Source organism: Opisthocomus hoazin, chromosome 4, assembly GCF_030867145.1.
Source record: "Opisthocomus hoazin isolate bOpiHoa1 chromosome 4, bOpiHoa1.hap1, whole genome shotgun sequence".
Taxonomy (NCBI): Eukaryota; Metazoa; Chordata; class Aves; order Opisthocomiformes; family Opisthocomidae; genus Opisthocomus; species Opisthocomus hoazin.
In genome coordinates this window covers 27,603,199-27,623,626 of record NC_134417.1, presented here as the reverse complement: position 1 = coordinate 27,623,626, position 20,428 = coordinate 27,603,199, and the positions used below count along the sequence as shown (strand labels likewise).

Below are 20,428 nucleotides of genomic sequence, written 5' to 3'. Positions count from 1 at the left end.
TCGTCCCCTCCGCACCGCGGCTGGAATCGCGATAAATCATTACGATTTATTCCCGATTCTCGCGGATCGATTTTTCCCCTGATCTTCGGGAAGGTGGCTTTACCGAAAAGAGCGTTTATTCACCCGAGCGGGGCCGGTACGGGGGGGGGGGGGATTGGCGCGTCTTCGGACCCGGCTGCGCGCGCCTCTGTCGCGACAGGTAGCGATTCACCCGTTCCGGCAGCGGAGCCGGTCCCGCCCGTCCCCGGTAGCAGCTCCGGTACCGGGGGCGGGGGGAAGATGGGGCAGCGAGGTCCCGAGGGGAAGGGACCGGCTGCCGCCCGGGGAAAGCGATGGCCGGCGGCCCTTCCACGCGTGGGTTTCGTTCCCCGTCCCGCAGCGCCCGGCAGCTCCCGGTGGAAACACGCGTTGAACTTAACCCGGTCCGCCGACCGACGGAATCGAAGAGCAGGGGTCCCACTGTCCTGTCGCGATCCCTGTGGGCCGGGCCGTGCTCACCCCACGGCCGCTCCGCTGCCCACGTCGCGCGGGGAGCGCTGCTCCTCCGGCCCCGGGGCGGGTCTCCGCGCCGGGGAACGCCGACCCCCCTTCATTGCTTCTTTGGGGTGAAGCTCGACCCCCCGCCCCGCTCCCCTGTCACGCGTGGGAGAGGCGGGCCGTGGAGTGCCACGGCGGTGTGCCGGTAGCTAGCTACGGTGTCACCGCTCCGCTCCCGGTGCGGGCAGCGCTCCGCGGGCTGCCGCCGCTGCAGCCGCCCCGTGAGCAGCGGGGACCGGACACGCGTGGGGCGGGGGGCTCGCCACGCCGGGGCGGCCAGCTCGCCGCATCGATGCCTCGACGCTCGGCGGCGCTGCCTGGCCGCCGGCGATGAGCTCGGCGCTGGCTTGCTGCTGCCTGCCCGGCCGCCCAGGAAGGCGCTGAGCTCAAACCGGCGGCCGCGGCCCGGCGCTGCCTCCGCTCCCCAGGCTCGGCCCGGCCGCTCAGGTAACTCGGGGGCCCGGCGGCGAGCCCACCCCCGGGACGGGCGAGGCGGGGAGCTGTGGGCCGCCTCCGCGGGGGCTGGGCGCGGCCTGCGGCCTGGTGCCGCTCCCTAGGGCCGCGGCGATCCCCGGCTGCGGGCCGGGCTCGGGGGGTGGCGGCATGGGGCCAGGCCGGGCCGGGCCCCGGGGGTTGTTTCCCCTCCCGGGGCCGGGCTCAGGGGTCCTGTGCGGGGAGAGCGGCCGGGCGGGGGGCAGCGCCGAGCCCGCGGCCCGGGGTCTCGGTGGCGGCGGGCACAGAGCGCCCGGGCCCCCTCTCCCCGCCGCCTTTTCCAGGTCTGCCCGGGGTCCAGGGCTCTCCCCGCCGCCTTTTCCAGGTCTGCCTGGGGTCCAGGGCTCTCCCCGCCGCCTTTTCCCGGTCTGCCTGGGGCCCGCAGAGTCTGCGAGGGGCGGTGCCGGGCCCTGGCACCTGCCCTCGGCACCCGCTCCCTGTTTGAGCTGGTAGGGCCGTAAATGGGAATTACTTGTGTGAAATCCGCCTCTCCCGGCCCTGTGAAAGCCTGGGTAGAGAAGGTGGGGGACGGGGTTCTTTCTGGAGCTGATGTGCTGTTGCTGGCGGTGGTCGCTTTCGCTGTTTTTCATTGTGTATTTCAGCTAAATACGTTCTGGTGCGTTTGGTGCCTGTGGATTCTTGCTTCTATGGGAGAGATTGTAAGAAATTAGCTGAATTCCTGTGGCTCTTGGGTCTCTGGGCTTCCTTCTGAGGTGGGTGGTCACGGTAGCTGCCTTGGTAGATGCGATTCAGGTGTTCCTCCTGTCGGGATCTGGAAACTTGGCCAAGGGACAGAGGCCCCACTGGATAACCGTGTGAAATCAACAGCCTTTGAGGTGGGTGCCCTCATAAGGACAGCCACCTGATTGGCTTTACTAATCAAATCTCTTCCTCTCCTGAGAGCAGTTTTTCTGAGCTGCAGAGCAGGGACAGCTTCCACCTGACGACAAGCTTGGTGGAGGTAGACACAAAGACATGCTTTGATTGCTAAGCACACAGAAGCTGTCTGAGAGGGGCTTCTACCCTCTGCCTGTTGGTGGTTTCCCCTTTCTGGGGACGGCACTGGCATTGGTAATGCTGTGACTCCTGCTCACTCGCCAGTGAGCGTGTTTGTCGAGGACTTGGAGTAAATTTGACTGCACTTGGCCTGGTTTCCTGGCTGAAGCTCAAGCAGCATCTCGTCCTGACCTCTTGATTCTCTCCTATGGACGAACTCTGATGGTTCGGCAGGAAGCAGGTGATACTGGGACGGCTGCGGTGTGTTTTCCATCAGTGCCCTTCTAATCAGCTCTGATTTCTTAAATGATCTTGTTTGTGGAGATGCTACTTAAACAGGGCAGGTGGTTAGTAGTGATTATTGCAAGTCAGTTATAATCAAAGTTTCTTAGCGACCAGCAAACACAAATTGTTTGGATTTGATGCTGAACAAATGTGGAGGTCATTTTGTCTTCATCACATCTGGCTGATTACGGTAACTAAAGATTGTGTCGTTTAACTGGGTGCTGCACTCAAGCTGTAGTCTGCTGCAGCAGTGTTTACTGGCTCTGATTAAAACCAACCAAGCGATATTATTTTCTTACAATCGCCAGTAAATACAGTAATAACTTGGAACTAAGGTTTGAAAATATGTATTGCACACTTGAAATAATTCTAACATCTATGAAACAAAATCAAACAAGGTCAGACCAATGAGCATATACTTCTTACTGCGTTTTAAAGTGCACCTTACTCTCTTTGAATAGATTTTTCTCGAGAATTCTGTCTGTTTCCTATGTCATCCGTGTTTTCTTTACGTTTTTAACTGCAGGGTGGGAGGTTACTTAGCTGTTTGCAGGTCAGCTCGATAGCACTGTTTATAGCTTTGCCAAATGTGAATAGTGGGTTTGAAATTTTTCGGAGTTGGTGTTTCTCTTGGCAAAATGCGCGGATGAGAGTGTGCACTTTGTGTTCATTTCAACCAAAGTCTTGCAGCATCAGTTTTCAGAAACAAGACCTAAACAAAAATTAATTATTAAAAACCCAAAGGCCTGGAGACCTGTCTCTTAGATACTCCAACATGCCTGTGCTCCAGAAGGGGAATTTAATACCAGGTCCAGCTGTTGGTCATCCTGTTGAGAAGCTGCTCAATTTCAGACTAATTGCAAGTCTTTGAAATGTTGAAGTTCACAGACTTTCACTGGAGCCCTCAAAAGTATTTGAGCAGCCAATTTATTTGATGATGTTGGGTTCCAGCTCAGGCTTCAGCATGAGTTTCCATGTAGCTGCTGTGGGTCCTCATATGTTGAGACAGCAGCTTCTGAATTCTCAGTGTTCCTTTGCTGTTTGACCGGAGTAGTTAGATCCAAATTCCGACATGGGCGAGGGAGCATGCTGAGATGAGAACCAGGCAGGGGGAAGGTTGGGGCTGGGTGATGGGAATGAACGAGCTGCACCAATGTGGTGGTCAGGAGACTGTCTCCCCATGAATGCCTGGGATGTGACCCAGGTTCTGAGTTCATCTGAAACTGTTCATTTGCTGTTGGTGCTTGTTACTATGCCGCCTCCTCCTCCTCGTATTGCTCCATAGTCAGGATACAAGTCTCTTGTGTCTCACCAGGCATTGAGAGCCAGGTCTTCCACAGTGCCTGCGCATAAAGAGGGGTTGGTGGAAGCACATCTCCTATTGCAAATACACATGGCTCCATGCTTCCGCCTAGGTAGTAAGGGGAAGGAGCCTTAGAAACGGGATTCCCTGTAGCTGTAAGGGTGAACTCTCTTACATCGCTCTGTACTCTATGGTACGGGTCTTTGTGGTGGATCTCCAGACTTTGTATGGAAACAGGTGGGAAAACCCCATGAGATTCAGCATATGATGTCATGTAATGAGTCTTTATTTTTTCTGTTTGCCTTCCCCCCCAATTACTTTGCTAATTAAGGTTCCCCGAGTGATCTTAATTCTCCCCTGCAACCTGTGGGTGCTATTATACAGTCCTGTTTGTGGACATGGTGTATGGACCACTGCCGACCCACCGGCAGGACTCTTCCATCCGTCAGGCTTCAGCCGGTGTGATCCCTCAGTGCTGGCAATGCCCTTTCCCAGATCTGTTCAGGAGTGTGGAGGCAGTAAGCAGTAGTCAGGGGGAATCCAAACCTGTTACAGGTCTTGATCATCCACTACTCTCAAGTGTGATGTTTGTAACAGGTGTCTTTGAAGGAAAATGTGTCGTGTACTGAAGGGATGGTCTGAAGACCCTGGTGAAGGGTAGCGCCTGTCAGTCAAAGTTGTCTGTTGCCTGTGTACTTTCAAGATACCCCTGCAGGAGACAGCTACAAGGACTCGGCTGCACAAATCATTCTGGGATCAACAGTCTGCTTCTGGCAACCTCTTGTCCAGTGGAAACTCTGGAACATGCAGGGCATCAGTCACCCGTGTGCCTTTGTCCTGTAGTCCATCCATGGAGAGTCCAGCGGAGGGCTACGAGGATGAGGAGGGGACTGGAGCATCTCTCCTGTGAGGAGAGGCTGAGGGAGCTGGGCTTGTTCAGCCTGGAGAAGAGAAGGCTGAGAGGGGACCTTAGAAATGCCTCTAAATATCTGCAGGGTGGGGGTCAGGAGGACGGGGCCAGACTCTTTCCAGCGGTGCCCAGCGACAGGACAAGGGGCAACGGGCACAAACTGAAGCAGAGGAAGTTCCAGCTGAACAGGAGGAAGAACTTCTTCCCTCTGAGGGTGACGGAGCCCTGGCCCAGGCTGCCCAGGGAGGCTGTGGAGTCTCCTTCTCTGGAGATATTCCAGCCCCGCCTGGACGCGGTGCTGTGCAGCCTGCTCTGGGTGACCCTGCTTCGGCAGGGGGTTGGGCTGGGTGACCCACAGAGGGCCCTGCCAACCCCGACCATTCTGTGATTCTGTAAACCCAGTGCTTCTGGAGCTCTGTATGGGTACGGGTGCTGTAGGGCTTGGCCTGTGATGGAGAAGGGCCACGGTGTGTGGTTCTTCTTTGTTCCTGGGGACACAGAACTGAGATTTACGTGACATGTTTCACTAGTTTTGTGTGCTACTGAATCCAGTTCCGTGTCCAAATGGGGAAGAAAGCTGATGGCGAGAAAAGGATGTCAAACAACAGACAATAAATATGTTGAAGTGTAATGTTCTGGCTCATAAGGATATCCACATCAAGGGGTGAATACTGCAGCAGAAATGTGTTTTGTACTCTTGTTTCTCCCATCTCTTTCATTAATCTTGCTGTCGTGAGCTGTGGTTTGTGAGCTTTTAACTTAAAATCTGCGCATTGTAGTTTCGTCTTTCTGAGCGGTTCTGCTTACTCTAAGTTTGAGATTCAGGTTCATGTTCATTTGAAGATTGTCATATCGGTGTATATTTGAAGGGCTTTATTTTACTGTTCAATAACTGTTGGTACCTTGGAGCTCTGTGAATCTTTTACTACGAGGGGGGAAAACTAAAATGACTGCACAAGATGGTGTGTTGATACAGACTGGCATTCCTCTACAGAATTGTAAATTAAAGTCATAGTTCCTTAAATGAGAGACAATAGTCTGTAGAGTACTGCCTCTGTCTTTTTCAGAATCTGTGCGGAACAACTTTAGTAAGATGGTAGAAATAGCTTCATTTAAAAAATAAGTCCTCTTGCATAGCAACTCATCCTCCTAAAATTCCGCTGGTTTAGGTGCACAGAGATTTGCTGTTTTAAGCTGAGTATTTAAAAAATGCTTTGTTTAGATAGTTAACTGCAGGACCGATTCTGAAGTGCTGAAAGCAGAAACTACTGAGAAGTGAGGTACGTGCACAGAGGGATTTCCTGCAGCAGAGCTCGGTGGCGGCCGATCTGTAGGCACTCCTGGCTGCAGGGGTGGAACCGGTGGCCCCGAGCTGCATGGAACCGGTGGCCCCGAGCTGCGTGCCGAAGAGCCCTCTGCCATCCACAGAGATCTGGCTACGCGGGAGGAAGTTTAGGAGGCCACTGTTGGACTGCTGCAGTCGGTGAACTCTCGTGACCATCAAAGAAAATCCAGATACCTGTGGGACTGTCTTGTATTTTGCATTAAACAACTGTTGGGTAAAATGTGGAAGCTCTGCCTGGAGTCGATGCCAGGTCCAGAACCTGGCGCTTTGCGGGAGGATGTCCCTTGGGCTCCTGCCTGGGGCTGGCTGTGGCTCCAGGGGTCTGCCAGTCCTTAGGACGAGCTTCAGCGGTGTGGGAGGAGTCTCCGACAGCAAACCTGCGTCTCTGGCGTGGCCTTCAGATCCCGTCAAACGCAGCGATCGCTGTGTGTTTATTGTGCTTCGGATGCAGCGACTGGAGAGGCTCCCATGGGAGAGCTGGTCGCAGTCCTTGGGCTTCGCCAGCCCAAGCCCGCTTGGGTGTGGAGAGGCACCAGTGTAGGGCTGCAGCAAGGATGATTGTCTGGAGAGCGGTTTTAGCTGTCCTGAGAACTCGAGGGTGAAAATGTGGCTTGAAGAGACTTTGCGGAACTAAACATGTTGGGTTTTTTTCTCAATCAGGCGTTTTGACCGAAAGGTCTGGCGTAATCAAGACTTGTATTTGCATGCCAGCCTTTTGTGAATTTAAGCACAAACATACTTAATGGTGAATTTCTCTTTTGTTCTGCTTGCAGTCCCTACCTGGGAGATCAGGGCCTGCTGCCTAGGTGACAAAAGGTCAAAAGTTTGTGAGCAGAAAATGAACAAGTTCAACCTGGTTATGCTAGAAATATGAGAACCTGTAATATTTCAGTGTTAGTTAAAGACAGGTGATATTGTGGCAAAATATATCCGATCTAGCTGTTGATATGAGCGTTAAAGAATTATGAGTTCCTGTTTTCCCAGTGCAGGGGTAGCCGGGGAGCCTTGAAATAGCCGTTTGTTCTGGGGAAGAGGGGCTGTTCCTGACTGCCGCTAGCTGACGGGTGCGTAGAGAGAGTCTGGGCGCCTTGGCTGGATGGGGCTGATGCTGCTGGGACAGAAGAGTAGTTTTAAAGCAGGATGCACGTTTTGCAGCTTGAAAAGTCAAGAGCTACAGCAGTTCTTTAGTTGCGAAGCAATGAAGGGTATCTCTCGGGAGTCCCAAACGAAGGGGGTAGTCGTAACAATTAAGTGAATGTCAGGCTTCCCCACGCCCTGGTTTTTCAACTCTGGTGTCAAAGTCTGTAAACTTTGTCCAAGTAAACACACTGGTGCTCAAGAAACATTTCTGAAGTTCAGTATTTGTAGGTCTGATTTTGGAATAAAGGAATTTAAAATTGAGTAGATCTAAACTGCGAACCTAAATCAACCGAACTCTAGTTTAATTGAAAAATAACTTTCTAGATTTTTTTTCTCAATGTGCACTTTAATTATAATCAGTAGGACAAAACTGTGCATGATTTTAATTGCACAGTCTGAAAAAACATGAAGTGAGTCACAGCAATAACTGAAATCAACAGACTGTTCTGTTGATTGTGTAAGCATTATGGATCTTCATTTATAACTGTGAATTAAACATTAAAGATGCTGTACTACTTCATGGCGTCTTAAAGTGAAATAGCAGGTGTTAGAAGCATCTTGTACGTTACTCCCCAGATTTCTGAAGAATTAATATCTAGGGCAAAAATGTAAAAATAAGTTAAAATATGTTCTGATATGTAAATGGTTTTATCAGTATATTTGTATGTGTTTAAATGGTTGTGAATATCTTTTGCAAAAGTTTAGAACAATAACTTAATACCATAATAGATTAATTCAAATTTGCTGACAATGTAGGTTCCGAGTTACTTGGTAACGTGAATTTGTTGCAGTCTTATATTTAAATCTTGATAATTTTTTTATTATTATTTTTTCATACAAACCGAATTTTCTACTTGTATGATAACTTTTAAAAATGGTGTAACCACATGTTTATTTACGCATGCACAGACATTATGTATACTTCTATATATTATAGCAATGTAATGTAGACACAAGACTTTGTTACAGTTTAGAATTTTTGTTTTTATGTAGCTTAAAAATGGGACGTCGCTCCTTGGACACGGAAGAAGAGAACAGAAGCAGAAGGAAAAAGAAACACCGCCGGCGTTCGTCGTCCAGTAGCTCCTCAGACAGCAGAACATACAGCCGTAAAAAATCCGGAAGGAAGTCCAGGTCGAGCTCGCGGTCTCGAGACCTCCAGTCTCGCTCACATTCTTACGAGAAAAGGTGCGTTTCTGGTAATTTGCTGTCCATTGCAGTTGTTTACAAATCTGGCTCTTTCGTATTATGGTGCGAAGCCAGAGGGGTTTGAATCCAATGTGCGGTCAGTTCTAGGCTGGAATTTTAGATGTAGCAGTATTTCCACTTATGTTTAAAGAGAAAAACAAAACCACCGCCACAAAACCCAAAACACCTTCGCCCCTTCCAAGAATACAAAACCAGCGCCCGTGCAGATCCAAAGGTAACTTCCTTGTTAAAACAAGCAGAAACCAGCCAGCTAGAACAACTCTTCCTTTCTTCTCCTTCTACATGATGAACTTGTAATCTCTTTTTGGAAATACATTTCCAAATACTTCAAATATTCCAAAATGTTCATATATTAATGCCGGTTGGAAAAGCAGTTTCGTTCAGCTAGTTACAGACTATTCTGTGTTACTTTTACGGTTGTAGTGAACCCAGTAGGTCTTTCCAGACAACAGTGTAGATTTTCTCCGTAGAAAGACTTAGGGTGATTTTACAGTAGGTCAAAAAATTTGCTGCAACAGCTAGTTTTCACCGTTATTCTTGCTGGTTTTTAGTGCGTACAGAATACAGTCGTCAGCCAGGTGTTTGGAACGTGGATCGTGTGGCTGTATCTACCGAATTTTTCTTGACCTGATATCATATTTCCTTAACCAGGGGCCCCTCTCAGTACCTGACGTTTTTAGATATCCTGCTTGTCTCTGTCTGACTTGGGGTAATCCTGGAGTCACACTGAATAGCCGATGGCCAATTTATCAACAAGTGGAGCTGGAAAATACTCGTTGTGCCTAGCTGGGCCATCGGTATGGTAGAAGGCGCTCCCAGCAAACCTTTCGTTAGCTGGCAGAAGAGCATGTCGGTGAGGGGCAAGTTGGCTGGTTGTGGGGGGTTTCTGGTTTGTTTATTTCCATCCCCCCTTGCTTCTGCTCCTGCTTAGCATCTACACACAGCCCTTAGGGGACGCAGGGAGATGAGATGGGCTTCGATGCCAGCAATGTGCTGATGATATGCAGCTTTATGAATCTCTTTAGTCCAGTGCAGGCATGGCTATCTCGCAGATAAAACCAGAGCTTGAAAGGAGATTAGAGTCTGGACGAAGACCAGTTGACTTAAATTGAATCCAGAAGAGACGAAAGTGGCTGCTTTTAGGATCTGCCTGGCACCTTCGCTTTGTCCTTAGTTTAGGGCAGTTGCTCCTGGCAGTGAAGTCACTGTTACGCGCTGGGGTCCTGCTGGGTTTATTCCTGACCCGTAAAAATCCAAAGCAACAGTCTCCGAGATGCAGACCTGTCCTTATTAGTTAACCTGTCTAGCTTTTCCAGTTTGGACTGCTGCAGCACTGCTTGTCTGTAATACGGCACCTTTTCCCTAATGCTAGATGAGCACATGTCACAGTGACTACACCCTGAATTACAGAAGTATTTCTATGTGGGGTTATAGTTTAATATTAATCAAACATAATAAATGCCAGAAATATGGAGGTTCTCATAAGGATCGTAATGGTTATTTAGTTAGCTGTTAGGGAGATGGAGACGGAGAGAAAATTTTAAGATTAAGACTTGGAAGGTATTCCTCCCCCCCAGTTTTGGGATTGGTTGGTATAATTTATGTATTTATTATCCATTCTTTCACCTTTCTCCTGTATGTATAAGAATTTATTCTTTGAATAAATGAAATGGGGAGGTTGGGGGGGAAGGGAATTACTGTTGTGACTCCTGATTGAACTCAGGAGAAAACTTCCAAGCTCAAATGGAATAAATTAATAGTGATTATTTGATTACTAATAATACTTAAAAAAAAAAGAGGACCTGTCTACATCAGAGCAGAGCAAAGATTGCATGCTATGAAAGTTGAGAAAATAAATCTGGAATTTTATACATAGATACAGAAAATATTCTTAGGTGTACATAATTTAAAATATGTTTTTTATCTTTATATTTAAAGTATGTACATCGTATGGCTGAAAATAATTGTAGAGAGTGGCGAAGCAGAAGTTAACGTGTTACAAACTTCATTTTTAGCGCTGGAGTTGTAGTCCTTATCCCATACAGTGTATTCTTGTATAAATCCTGCCGAGAGTGTAGGTCTGAGTGTTCCTTCAGCCTTAGATTTGGCAAAGAGGCAGCGAGTTCCAATGAGCTGCTCACGGGAGTAAGAACTTTTGAGAGCTGGGTTGTGTTCCCGGCTTTGCCCTAGAGGGGTTGCATGATTTGGGGCAAATCAGTTAACTTCTCTTTCTGTCCTGTGTGTTTTGGAATGTCCGCTCTTCAAGATGGGCGCTGCCCATGTGTGTGTGGATTACTTAGTGCAGTGTAGCAGTGGTGTTTGAGGCTTCTGCAACATGTTGTAATACAAAAAACAGAGGTTTGTATGTCACTTTTAAGTAAACTGTTAGGTTTTTTTGTTCCTGTTTGGGTTTTTTTGTTGTTGTTTTTTTAGAAGCAGTAAGGTACTAACAGCATGGCTTTGTTTTAGACGCAGACAGAGATCGAGCAGTAGTTCTTCGTATGGTTCTAGAAGAAAACGCAGTCGTAGCCGATCAAGGGGCAGAGGCAAATCCTACAGGTCTCAAAGATCGAGATCAAAAAGCAGAACAAGAAGGTAAGGCTCTTTTCTAGAAAAAAGGATTATTATTTCTACTGTAAAAGCATTCATTTAAAATCTCCATGTAGTTACTGAGTTTGGAATATACTAGAAAAAATGGTTGCAAGTGATAATCTAAACGACATGTCACTTGAAACTGCCTAATTTGAAATTTCTATGCTGTATTTTTCATGTACTGAAGCTTTAAATTACACTGGTGGAGCAGTTGGTTTTGAAGATAAGTTATATATTTTGCATTTGACCGAGTGCGAAAGACATTAATGAAGTCACCTTGGTTTAACTGTAATAATCTAAAAACTTCCAGTGGATTTTTTTATTCCTGATTTCCATAACTCCCACGCATAACACTGGCTCCCTGAAGATCAGACTGAACTGTTATTTTCTCATCTGTATTTCCGTTGGAAAGAGGAGTATTTAGTTATGGAAAATTTTCTTAATATTTAAAGATACCTATGGTGCTGAAATTTTTGGTAAATTGGAATGTGACGAATGGATATTTTCAATAATAAACGTAATTTAAATATTTAAATCTTAATCAGGTGTTGCAAATTGTATTATAAAATCTGCTTCATACTTTTGTAATTAAAAGAAGCTCCTTTTGTGTGTGTGTATTTTTCAATTAAAAAGTTTAAATAAAGTTTATCTCTGGATATCAGAGTTACTGTTAGCATTTTCTAATGAATTTAAATGAATAGTTGAATGTATCAGGCAGATCAAAGCTTTTTTTGGTATGTTGAACAGATCTTCAGCCAGGTAATTTCGTGTACCTGCACCAAGAATTGAGTAAAACATGTTATTTCCATATACCAAATAGGTAGAGCTGTTGCCTCGAAGTGTTGAAAAATCGTTGTTGAAAGATGTGAACGTTCTGCTTTCTCTTCCTTGTATTCTCTCATGACTTATTCACAGCTGTTCGTTACAGCAGTCGCCTGGGCACTCACTGCTGTGGTGCCTCTGTAGTCGCGATTTGGTTATTTAAACTGTCGGAGCTCTCTTTGCGTACCCGTACCCCGGGTAAGCTGCTGCGCTGTGTGTGGAAATATTCCTGTAAACATCCACCGTTTTCATAGCCCAATCACTTTTAAAACAATGAAATTTCAAAAGAATAAGGTGAAAACGAAGGTGTTTTTCAGTATGTCAGGTATTCAGCGTGAGGAAACAGGATACCCTGATTTCAGGATCTTGGCTTTATTGTAAGAAGTATGCATTGCAGATCTCATTAGACATCGTCTAATGGTCGTCTTGTCCGAGGGGTTTACTGACATTAATTGTCATTGAAATATATGGAAATTATGCACCTAAAAACTTTAAAAACGTGGCTACTGTTTATTTCATTTTGTGCTAGGAAATAATGTGTATGAAGTATTTTATGTATAAAATATACTAGATTTTCAGTACTATAGCTGACAAGGCATAGCTGCAGGTCACTGTAAATGGTATTGTGATTCACAGACGTGGTTCTCCAGGGAAAATATTTATAAGCAACACCCTAAATTATAACAGAAGAGTCTTTAGGCATGTTAAAAGCATAAAACTAGAATGTTAAAAGCTTAAAACTAAAACCAACAGGACACACTGAATCCTTTATTGTGATTTCTTCCAAGTCCCCTTTCTGCTGTAACGTTACACTGAGCAGCTGTGGATTAATCTGATTTCTGGAGAAGAGCTAAATAGGTTGCCGAAAGCTGCTGCTGGAGGCCTGCGCTCTCCCGGTTTGTTAGCGGTGAGGCAGTTGCAGCGATGCTAAACAGTTCCTTTCCTTGCTGTCTTGAAATCTGTCTTGTGTGCTTGGTGGAAGGCACAAACAGGTTTCCTGCGAGGAGCGAGCACCTTACGGTTCTTCAGGCTGGAACAGAGGTCGTGGGGGAAAGGAGGAATGTGATGGAGGGGTATTAAAAAAAAAAAGAATGGTGTGGAAAGATGATGAAGGGATGAGTGTTTCCTGCCTCCTCCAGTGAGGGACCTGCGGCAGGCACGAAGTGAGCGAAGTCAGCTGGTGGCAGACCCTAGTCAGACAAAAGGAGGTGGCTCTGGTTCTCGTATAGCCCGTAGTTAAGCTGCTTCCGGAAGCCCTTGCTGTTGGAGGTTGTGGATGCCAGAAGTTGAAACAAGTTAAAAAAGCAGTCAGACGAGAAAAATCCACTCAAAGCTGTTAAGACAAATACTATCCCTGTGCATTTAGGAAATGTTTGTATTCGTAGTGCTGAAGAGGAATCTGGCATCTATCTTTTTTTTTTTTTTTTTTTTTTTTTTTTTTGCGTGGGGTGGGCAGCCTATTTTTCTATGGCTTTGAAAGGTAAGTACTGAAGAAAACGCTTGTGTAGACTGAGTAATAAACCGATCAGGAGTAACCCAGGCAGGCACCTCGAGTTAGAGCGGTGATGAGCGCGTTCCCCACTGAAGGGTCCTTGTTGCTCTCCAACTTCTGAGCTGCCGGTGGCAGGGAGTACGCCCCGCTGACCCACCTGGAGAGCACCCCGTGAGACAGAGCCGGGATGTGAAGATCAGCTCTGTGCCGCTTGCCTGTGCTGCCGTGCTGGTGTGCCTGCAGGTACCGCCCTGGGGGCTTGAGCAACTGCGATTCCACCCGCCCCGATGGGAGTAGGACTGGCGCTAGAAAACCGCTTTCATGTTGGAAGTGAAGATCCATTACGTGGTATCTTTAAATCACTGGATTTGTTTTGGGTGTAAGTCATGCAGGTGGCACAAGTTGTGTACCCCATAATGTCTTTTCTCCCCACGGTCCCACATCAAATTAAGATCTTTTGTTTTTCACGGCAGTGAAAATGTTGGTACAAGTAGATGTGGCTGTAATATAATATTTTTTAACAACTTCTCTAATGTAGGTGTTTTATTCGAGTATGTGATTTCCAGAGCTCCAACTGTGTAAAATACTGAAATACCAAGTTTTAATTTGAAGAGTTAGATTTTTATTATGACATGTTGTAAAAATATTTTGAGTAGGTATTGTTTGTAACCTACAATGATTTTTTTTTTTTTGACTGTATTTTAGAAGATAAGAAAACTTGTGCATATTATAACTATTTTATTTTAGATGCATTTTTTAGAGTCGAAAAGTGGGGCTTACTAGTAATGCTATAAATTTAGAGCTGTCCTACAGCAAGATAGTACAATGCAAATATGACTTAATAAGATCACAAACTGAATTTCAGCAAAACAACCAAGATTTACATTAAATTAGGAATTTTAAAACCGATTTAGTTTGTTTTACTGAGCATTTGCTTAATAACATTTTGCCTTCTTGCAATCTTTTTAAAGACAATAATTCGTCTGTGAAATGCAGGCACATCCTCAGTAGAAAAATTGAAAGCAACAGCTCACTTTCTGAAACCACACATAGAGTGATATAAAGAAATATTTCAGCTCTACGAAATTTAATAAATCATCCCATTTCCTAATTTGATCATATTAGATGCTGATGTGGAAGAAGCATTTCAAATACCAGCTCCTCATTAATATACATCAGTCTGGGGAATCGAATGGCATACTTATGCAGAGATGTCACAGTTACTGTTTCTTAGTTTACTAAGTGGAACAGGTTGATGTGATACTGGGTGCTATTTGTCAATGTCTTGCTAAAATGGTTTGGGTCGAGTTATGGAGTCCAGAAAGACGGCGGCTGATAAATCAAAAGTGGATTGAGTGGACAGGAGGCAGTGATTGATACTGTGACAGGATATGAAGAAAGGAATCTTGATACAAGCATGCATGATATTGAATATGAGAAGGAAAATGGCCCTGGAGTATGGATATTATTCAAGGAAATGAGAATAATAATATCATCTTGAAATTATTGCTGGGTGAAGATTAGGATAGTTCTTATTAGAATATTATGCTTCTCTGGAATGGAGAAGCTCAGATTTTGTATAATTTCTGTGTGGATAGAGTCCTGTTAATATTTTTAGGGTTTTCACTGCAGTTGTTCTGCAAGTTTATCGTAGATGAAAATACTTACTTTACGTCAGAACTTGTAGCGCAAATCTTTTAATTCATGTAGCTTTAAATAGAATTAACCAAAATATGTTAACCTTTATTCCTTGATTTCATACAATTCTGTGATTACAGAGTGTTTCACTGTAATTGCCTTTAAATATGCAAGTCTGTTTTTATTGTCTGCCAAGTGTTTTTGGCTTTTCCCGTTACATGAAACTGGAACCTGCTGCCTTGAAGTGTCTTTAACGCAGTTCAACTTAAAGATTGCCTCAGCCACAGCTAGTACATCTATACGGGTCTAAGAAGAGAAAATACCATGTGTAAAGTAATCCTGTTTGTAGAATCGATGCCTTTGGACTGTTGCGGAAGGAAGTGTTTGATCAGCGTGCTGGTTTTTTTTTTCCAGAGTGTGTGGGGTACATGGTTGCATCTTATTTCTTGACCATGGTTCCAGTCTAATTGATTGAGTATTGCAGTGTGCGCATCTTATTGCGGTCCGGTGGCAGGGCGACCTGCGTTGTAGGGGTGGCTTTGGAGCAGGCTTGGCTTTTGGTGTGGGAAAGCAGCTGCTTGCCTGAAGTTGCCATTAGCCTAGCAATGTAAGCTACGATTAACTTACGCTCAACCCTCGTAGCTTGTCACAATTATTTGTGTTTACCGCCTGTAGTTTGCAATATTTAAAAATAAGGTCCTTTAGTCATGTGGGGAAGTGCAGTGTGAGAAGGGTCGTTAAATCAATAATAGTAAAACCCCACGAATTTATTTGAAATAGCGCTGTGTTGGTATACGTACTGAATCGTTGGGTTCACGCGTGTAGTGATCCCTAAAGATAGTGTAATCTGTGTTGTCTGGTGTGTGACACACAGTGATGATGGAACGACAAAAAAGAATTCCCCACCACCCCTTTCTGGATGCATTTTCAGCACAGATACAACACTGGGCAGTGCTTACCCTGAAGTGGGAGATGCTTGCCGTTGGGTTTGATCTGTTCTTAGACAGCTCCTAGCTGCATTCAGACGCTGAGTCGTGGCTGGGGCAAGCTGCACATCCATGCTATGTGCCAGTTATTTGCCCGCGTTCTTTCTAGCGTGCTGCTGTATAGGGAAGATGGAAAACTTTTTGCAGGCTTCTGTTTTTGGTACTGGCAAAAGACAGTCATCTTTTGCATGAGGGGTTTTTTTGTCTTTGAGAATTTCTTTTTTAATATCTTCTTAAAAATAAATCCAAACCGTTATTAGCAAATACTTTCATAGAGCGTCGGTATCGCACAGTGAAATGTTGTTTGTAAGACTTTTCAGGGATGCAAACAGTATTATCCTGGAATGCTTTTGTACCTGCGTTACTTGGGATGGTGAATAGGAATGGTCTGTCTTCAGTCTCTCATTTTCATGCATCCTATTATTTTAGTGTGATAGTATTAATTAATTTCCAAACTAAAACCCTAGCCTGTTGGATCTTACAGCTGATAACAAGCGTTGGATCAAGACATAATCTATACTACCTTTTAGCTGCAGACTGTATCTGTCTGTTCTGGCTCTCACACACTAATGGATAGCTTCTAATAGATGACGATGTAGAGTTTTAATTATGAACAACTTCAGGAAGAATTTTCTAGAACAGCACCGGCCTGAGAAGAAAATACAGGTTCTTAGGAGAGAGGAAGATAAAAGGAATGTGCGTTTGGAGGTAGACATTAATGTCAGCAGCAATGAGTAGTGGAAGAGATAACGGCGGAGAAACAAAGAGCAAAATTGCAAGGGGCCTTGTGAATGAGACCAAGGGTTTATGGAGGAACAGGGGGAGGTAGAGGAGAGATTAATGGGGGGGGAAGAGCAGGATGGAATGGCTCGAGTAGTGGGCAAAGATCATCGCACAAGTGAGATGAGTTGCAGTTGTGTGGACTCAGAAGACTGAGTTTTAAGAATGTTGTGAAGAAAGACTGGGTTGACGTGCGATGCAGATGTGTGGATTAAAGCTGGTTTCAGTCGAGTGGAGCTCTTGCCCATGGGAGTAAGCGTTAACGTAGGTGGTGGTAGCTGGTCTGGGGAACAGGAGAGGCTTGGGGAAGGAAGCGGAGGTGTTCTGAATTGCCCATCCTACAGCCGTCAGACAGTCTGAGTTCGGCTGCCTGGTGGGAGGGAGGTGGAAGGGCTTGGGAACTGAAGTGTGATGGACAGCAGCGGTGTTGACTCGGAGCAAGGAGAGCTGCGAGGGAAGGGAGAGGCTACAAACACAGCTTTTTTGGTGTGTCTGCTGTAAGAGGCAAGCAATGACAAGACAACGGTGAAGAACAAGGTTGGGCATGCACTGTCAGACAGTGTTGAAAAGCTGTCTTAATCTATAAAAGTGCTTTGGAAATACCTCCTCTGGAAATGGATCCAAGAATTTTCCAAAGAGAAGCAGATAAAAGTCCTATAAGAAATCAAGCAATGCTATTTAATCAGAATATTTCTTTTGAAATGTTTCAGTACCTCTTTTTTTTTTTTTTTGCCTGGTAGTAGCTACCAGAGTTACCATTCTTTTACAGTTTTGATCTGCTGCCTAGGATTCTTTTTCTTCCATCCTTGGACCACAAATTAACACACTCGCGTGCAACCAGCTATACAGACCCACATGATTATGTGAGGAATCAGTGTAAATATTACAAATTTGTCTCTCTTCTCGCTGGTAGAGAAGGGGAAGTTTGGAGTCTTTGGTCCATTAAAATGTATATTTAATTAAGATATTGTAGCATTTCTTTCATTAAACTTCAAATAAAGGCTTGGGGCAGGGAAGCACTGGTGAAATTCAGATTACTGAGTTTACCCGTGTGATCTTTAGTTTTTCTGTCAGATCGTATTTCTTCTTTTTCCCCCAATAAATCAAAACCTGCAGCTTTTATTTAGGGTCTTGTTGCATTACAGGTTGAATCACCAGTAGTATCTAAAAATATTTTTTCGCTATAGTAACTGACTTTTTTCAGAAGGGACTTAACAGTTTGTCTACACGAGTGTACTGGAACAAATGCAGGGGCGAAGCAGTAGCGCTGAAGATATCCTCGAGCGATAACCCACCAACGAGCACATTACCAACATCTAATTGACTGCTTTGGGAAATTAAACTTTGTAAGGCAACGCTGAGGGCTCTGAAGTTATCAATAAGGCCAGATAGCTGCTAGTGACAGTTGCTTTGATGCCTTTCATTGGTATTAAAAAAAAAAAAAAGGCCTTAAAAAAGCTACGAGTGCCTAAGTGCTGTTCGTTTAGAGCTAAGTGTTGAGTCTAATTACATGCAAACGTTTTTTCTAAAGCAGTCCAGGTGTTGTGTACACAGAATGTGTTTTAAGTATAGCTTCTTTTTTCTCTAAAACCTTTTAATTCTCCCTTTGGGAAAGGGTGTATTTGGAAGTTGGTAGTTTTTTGGGGTGGTTTTTTTATGTTTCAGTTTTCTGCTTGGGAAAAGGAAGACAAGAAGAAGAATGTGAATTCCCTTAGTGGAGAATTGGCTTTCTGATTTCGGTATGGCTACATTCTAAACTGGTATCTATTTCCACTGTTTTTTTAATCCTCTTTTTCTTTGCTACCAAAGCTCTGGCCGTGAAATAGAATCTATTATTTTTTGCTGCGGAGATCATGTTTCTAGAGGCAGCTATGCAAGCCAACGTATAGCAGATGTCTTAAAGATGCGTCGGTAATAGAAGACCGTCATTGTTTGCTATGTAAATTGCTGCTATTTCCACCGTTAGCTTCCAGAATGTGATTATCAAAATGTGAAAACAAAATTGTAGAGTTTAGTAGAAACATGTCACTGTTTATTCCCATCTTTCAGTCATTCTAATAACATAGGACAGTTACAATATCCAGTTTAAAAAGATGCAAGCGACACCAATGTATTTTTGCTGCAAAAGTGTTTTACTATATCTTTTCTACGGGACTCATCAAAATGTAAAAAAAAAAACAACAACCTGGCAAGAGTAACAGTTATCCTGTAACAATAGAATGCAAGTAGCTGTCAGCCCTGTGTATTTCAAGAATTCAACCTGAATTTTGTTGAATGTACCCTGAATTATATACCTTGCTGAAGTTGCATGTGCTGGAGGTAAAGATCACGTGTACAACCCAAACTGAGCTTCCCCATTCATGGTAGTTTTAATGATGGATTACTCTTCCTTCCACAGGTTCCTTGCCACTTTTATGTGTTAATTGATTGGTTACCGTAGTCCTCCTCAATTATCTTTGTGTATTACTCTTGTGTTATTTTATTCAAGTTACAGGAGGGGCAGTTATAACACGGCTGTTGTTCTTATAACCAGGCAGCTTGGAGCAGGGGTCGGCAACGGGTGGAGTATGCTGTGCCATATGCTGGGCCTGATGCTATGGTTTTTTCAAACCAGAGGTCAAATATGTTGCTAGAAATACATCAGGTCGTGGTAGGAATGAATTACCAGGGGGATAAGATGTTCATCAGTAACGTCTTGCCCCTGTGGCTGGAAGCTAGTGTGGAGCTTTGCGGGGACCGCTGCCCTTCAGAGCTCTTTTTCTCAAGGTGTTAAGGTTTTTTGCTCCTAGCCGTGCTGTGTGCCATTCCACATCCATCTTTGCGGCAGAGATGGTGGCTGCTGGTGCGTGCTTTAGAGAAGTTGTTTTGTTTTTTAGAGACGATTACTGTCCAGTAGAAATCGGCATATGTGCCCCGGAATCGCTGGGTCTCTGCTTTTGTCCAAGGTTTCAGCTGAAGCCGTTGCTCAGCGGCAGGGCTTTGCTGTCTGCGTGGCTGGGGCAGTAGCTGCTGCATGCAGTGGCTTTGGTACCGTTGTGCAGACAAATTTTATCCCATGTAAATCAATTGTACATCAAGATCCAGATAGGCAGCCACCAGTTTTTGTTGCCACTATGACCAAAGTGTGCTTTGGGAGTGAGCTGATGCCAGATTAAGCTGATTAAGTTGGGGTACTGAGCCACTGTCCTGACCGTCCCTTCATCCTTTAGTGCCTGTTCTTCTCCTCCCACATCTGTGCTTCAGGAGGGTTCCGTGCCTGCTCCGTCTGAAAGCGCTCCCTTGCTCTCTTTTAGCGAGGAGCAAGGGCACAGGGTGAGGTGCCCACCTATGGAGAGCGGGGGCTGGGGAAAGAACCACTCGAGCCGGGGTTGCTCAAGTTGAGCTCGGGTGAGAGGCGGTTTCAAAGCTGGAGTCAGGCACTGTGAACAGGGAATGCTGCCAGTTCCTAGGTAAGGCACCGGGGCGCCCTGAAATGCAGGAGCAAGAATATATATATATATGAAGATATGGAGATATATGTATGTATGGATGGTACGGCTTCATCTGCTCCTTATATAGGTTTATTGGGATAAAACTTTGCCCTATCAGAGTCGATGGCAAAGCTGCCCTTGACTTCTGTGATTCTGGATTGAACTCAGGTGTGATGCTATAGAAAGAAAAGATATAAAAATAATAATTGATGTTTTCAGGCATATGTAGAACCCTTGCATTTGTACTGTCAAAATAGTGTTTAAGTAATTACCTGAGCAAAATATTCTGTTAAATACATGATGATGTAAGGGAAAAAATGTGAAAATTTCTATTTGTTTTTGCATGATGTAACTGGAGAGAATTGTATTTAAATAGAATATATATTTTAAAAAATTAAAATCTAGGGAAAGATAGGAAGTTAATATCTATA

At 45.0% G+C, this 20,428-nt stretch overlaps 1 protein-coding gene across 1 annotated transcript in view; it reads left to right on the top strand.

Moving 5' to 3' along the window:
• The first annotated feature begins 874 nt into the window (after positions 1–874).
• Positions 875–20,428, top strand: part of RSRC1 (arginine and serine rich coiled-coil 1) — a 174,574-nt gene continuing 155,020 nt past the window's right edge. Inside the window, exons 1-3 of the mRNA XM_075418409.1 lie at positions 875–984; positions 8,002–8,196; positions 10,687–10,812. Coding sequence (XP_075274524.1) covers positions 8,009–8,196; positions 10,687–10,812 — 314 coding nt within the window. The 5' untranslated portion in view covers positions 875–984; positions 8,002–8,008. The remainder of the gene's footprint in view (positions 985–8,001; positions 8,197–10,686; positions 10,813–20,428) is intronic.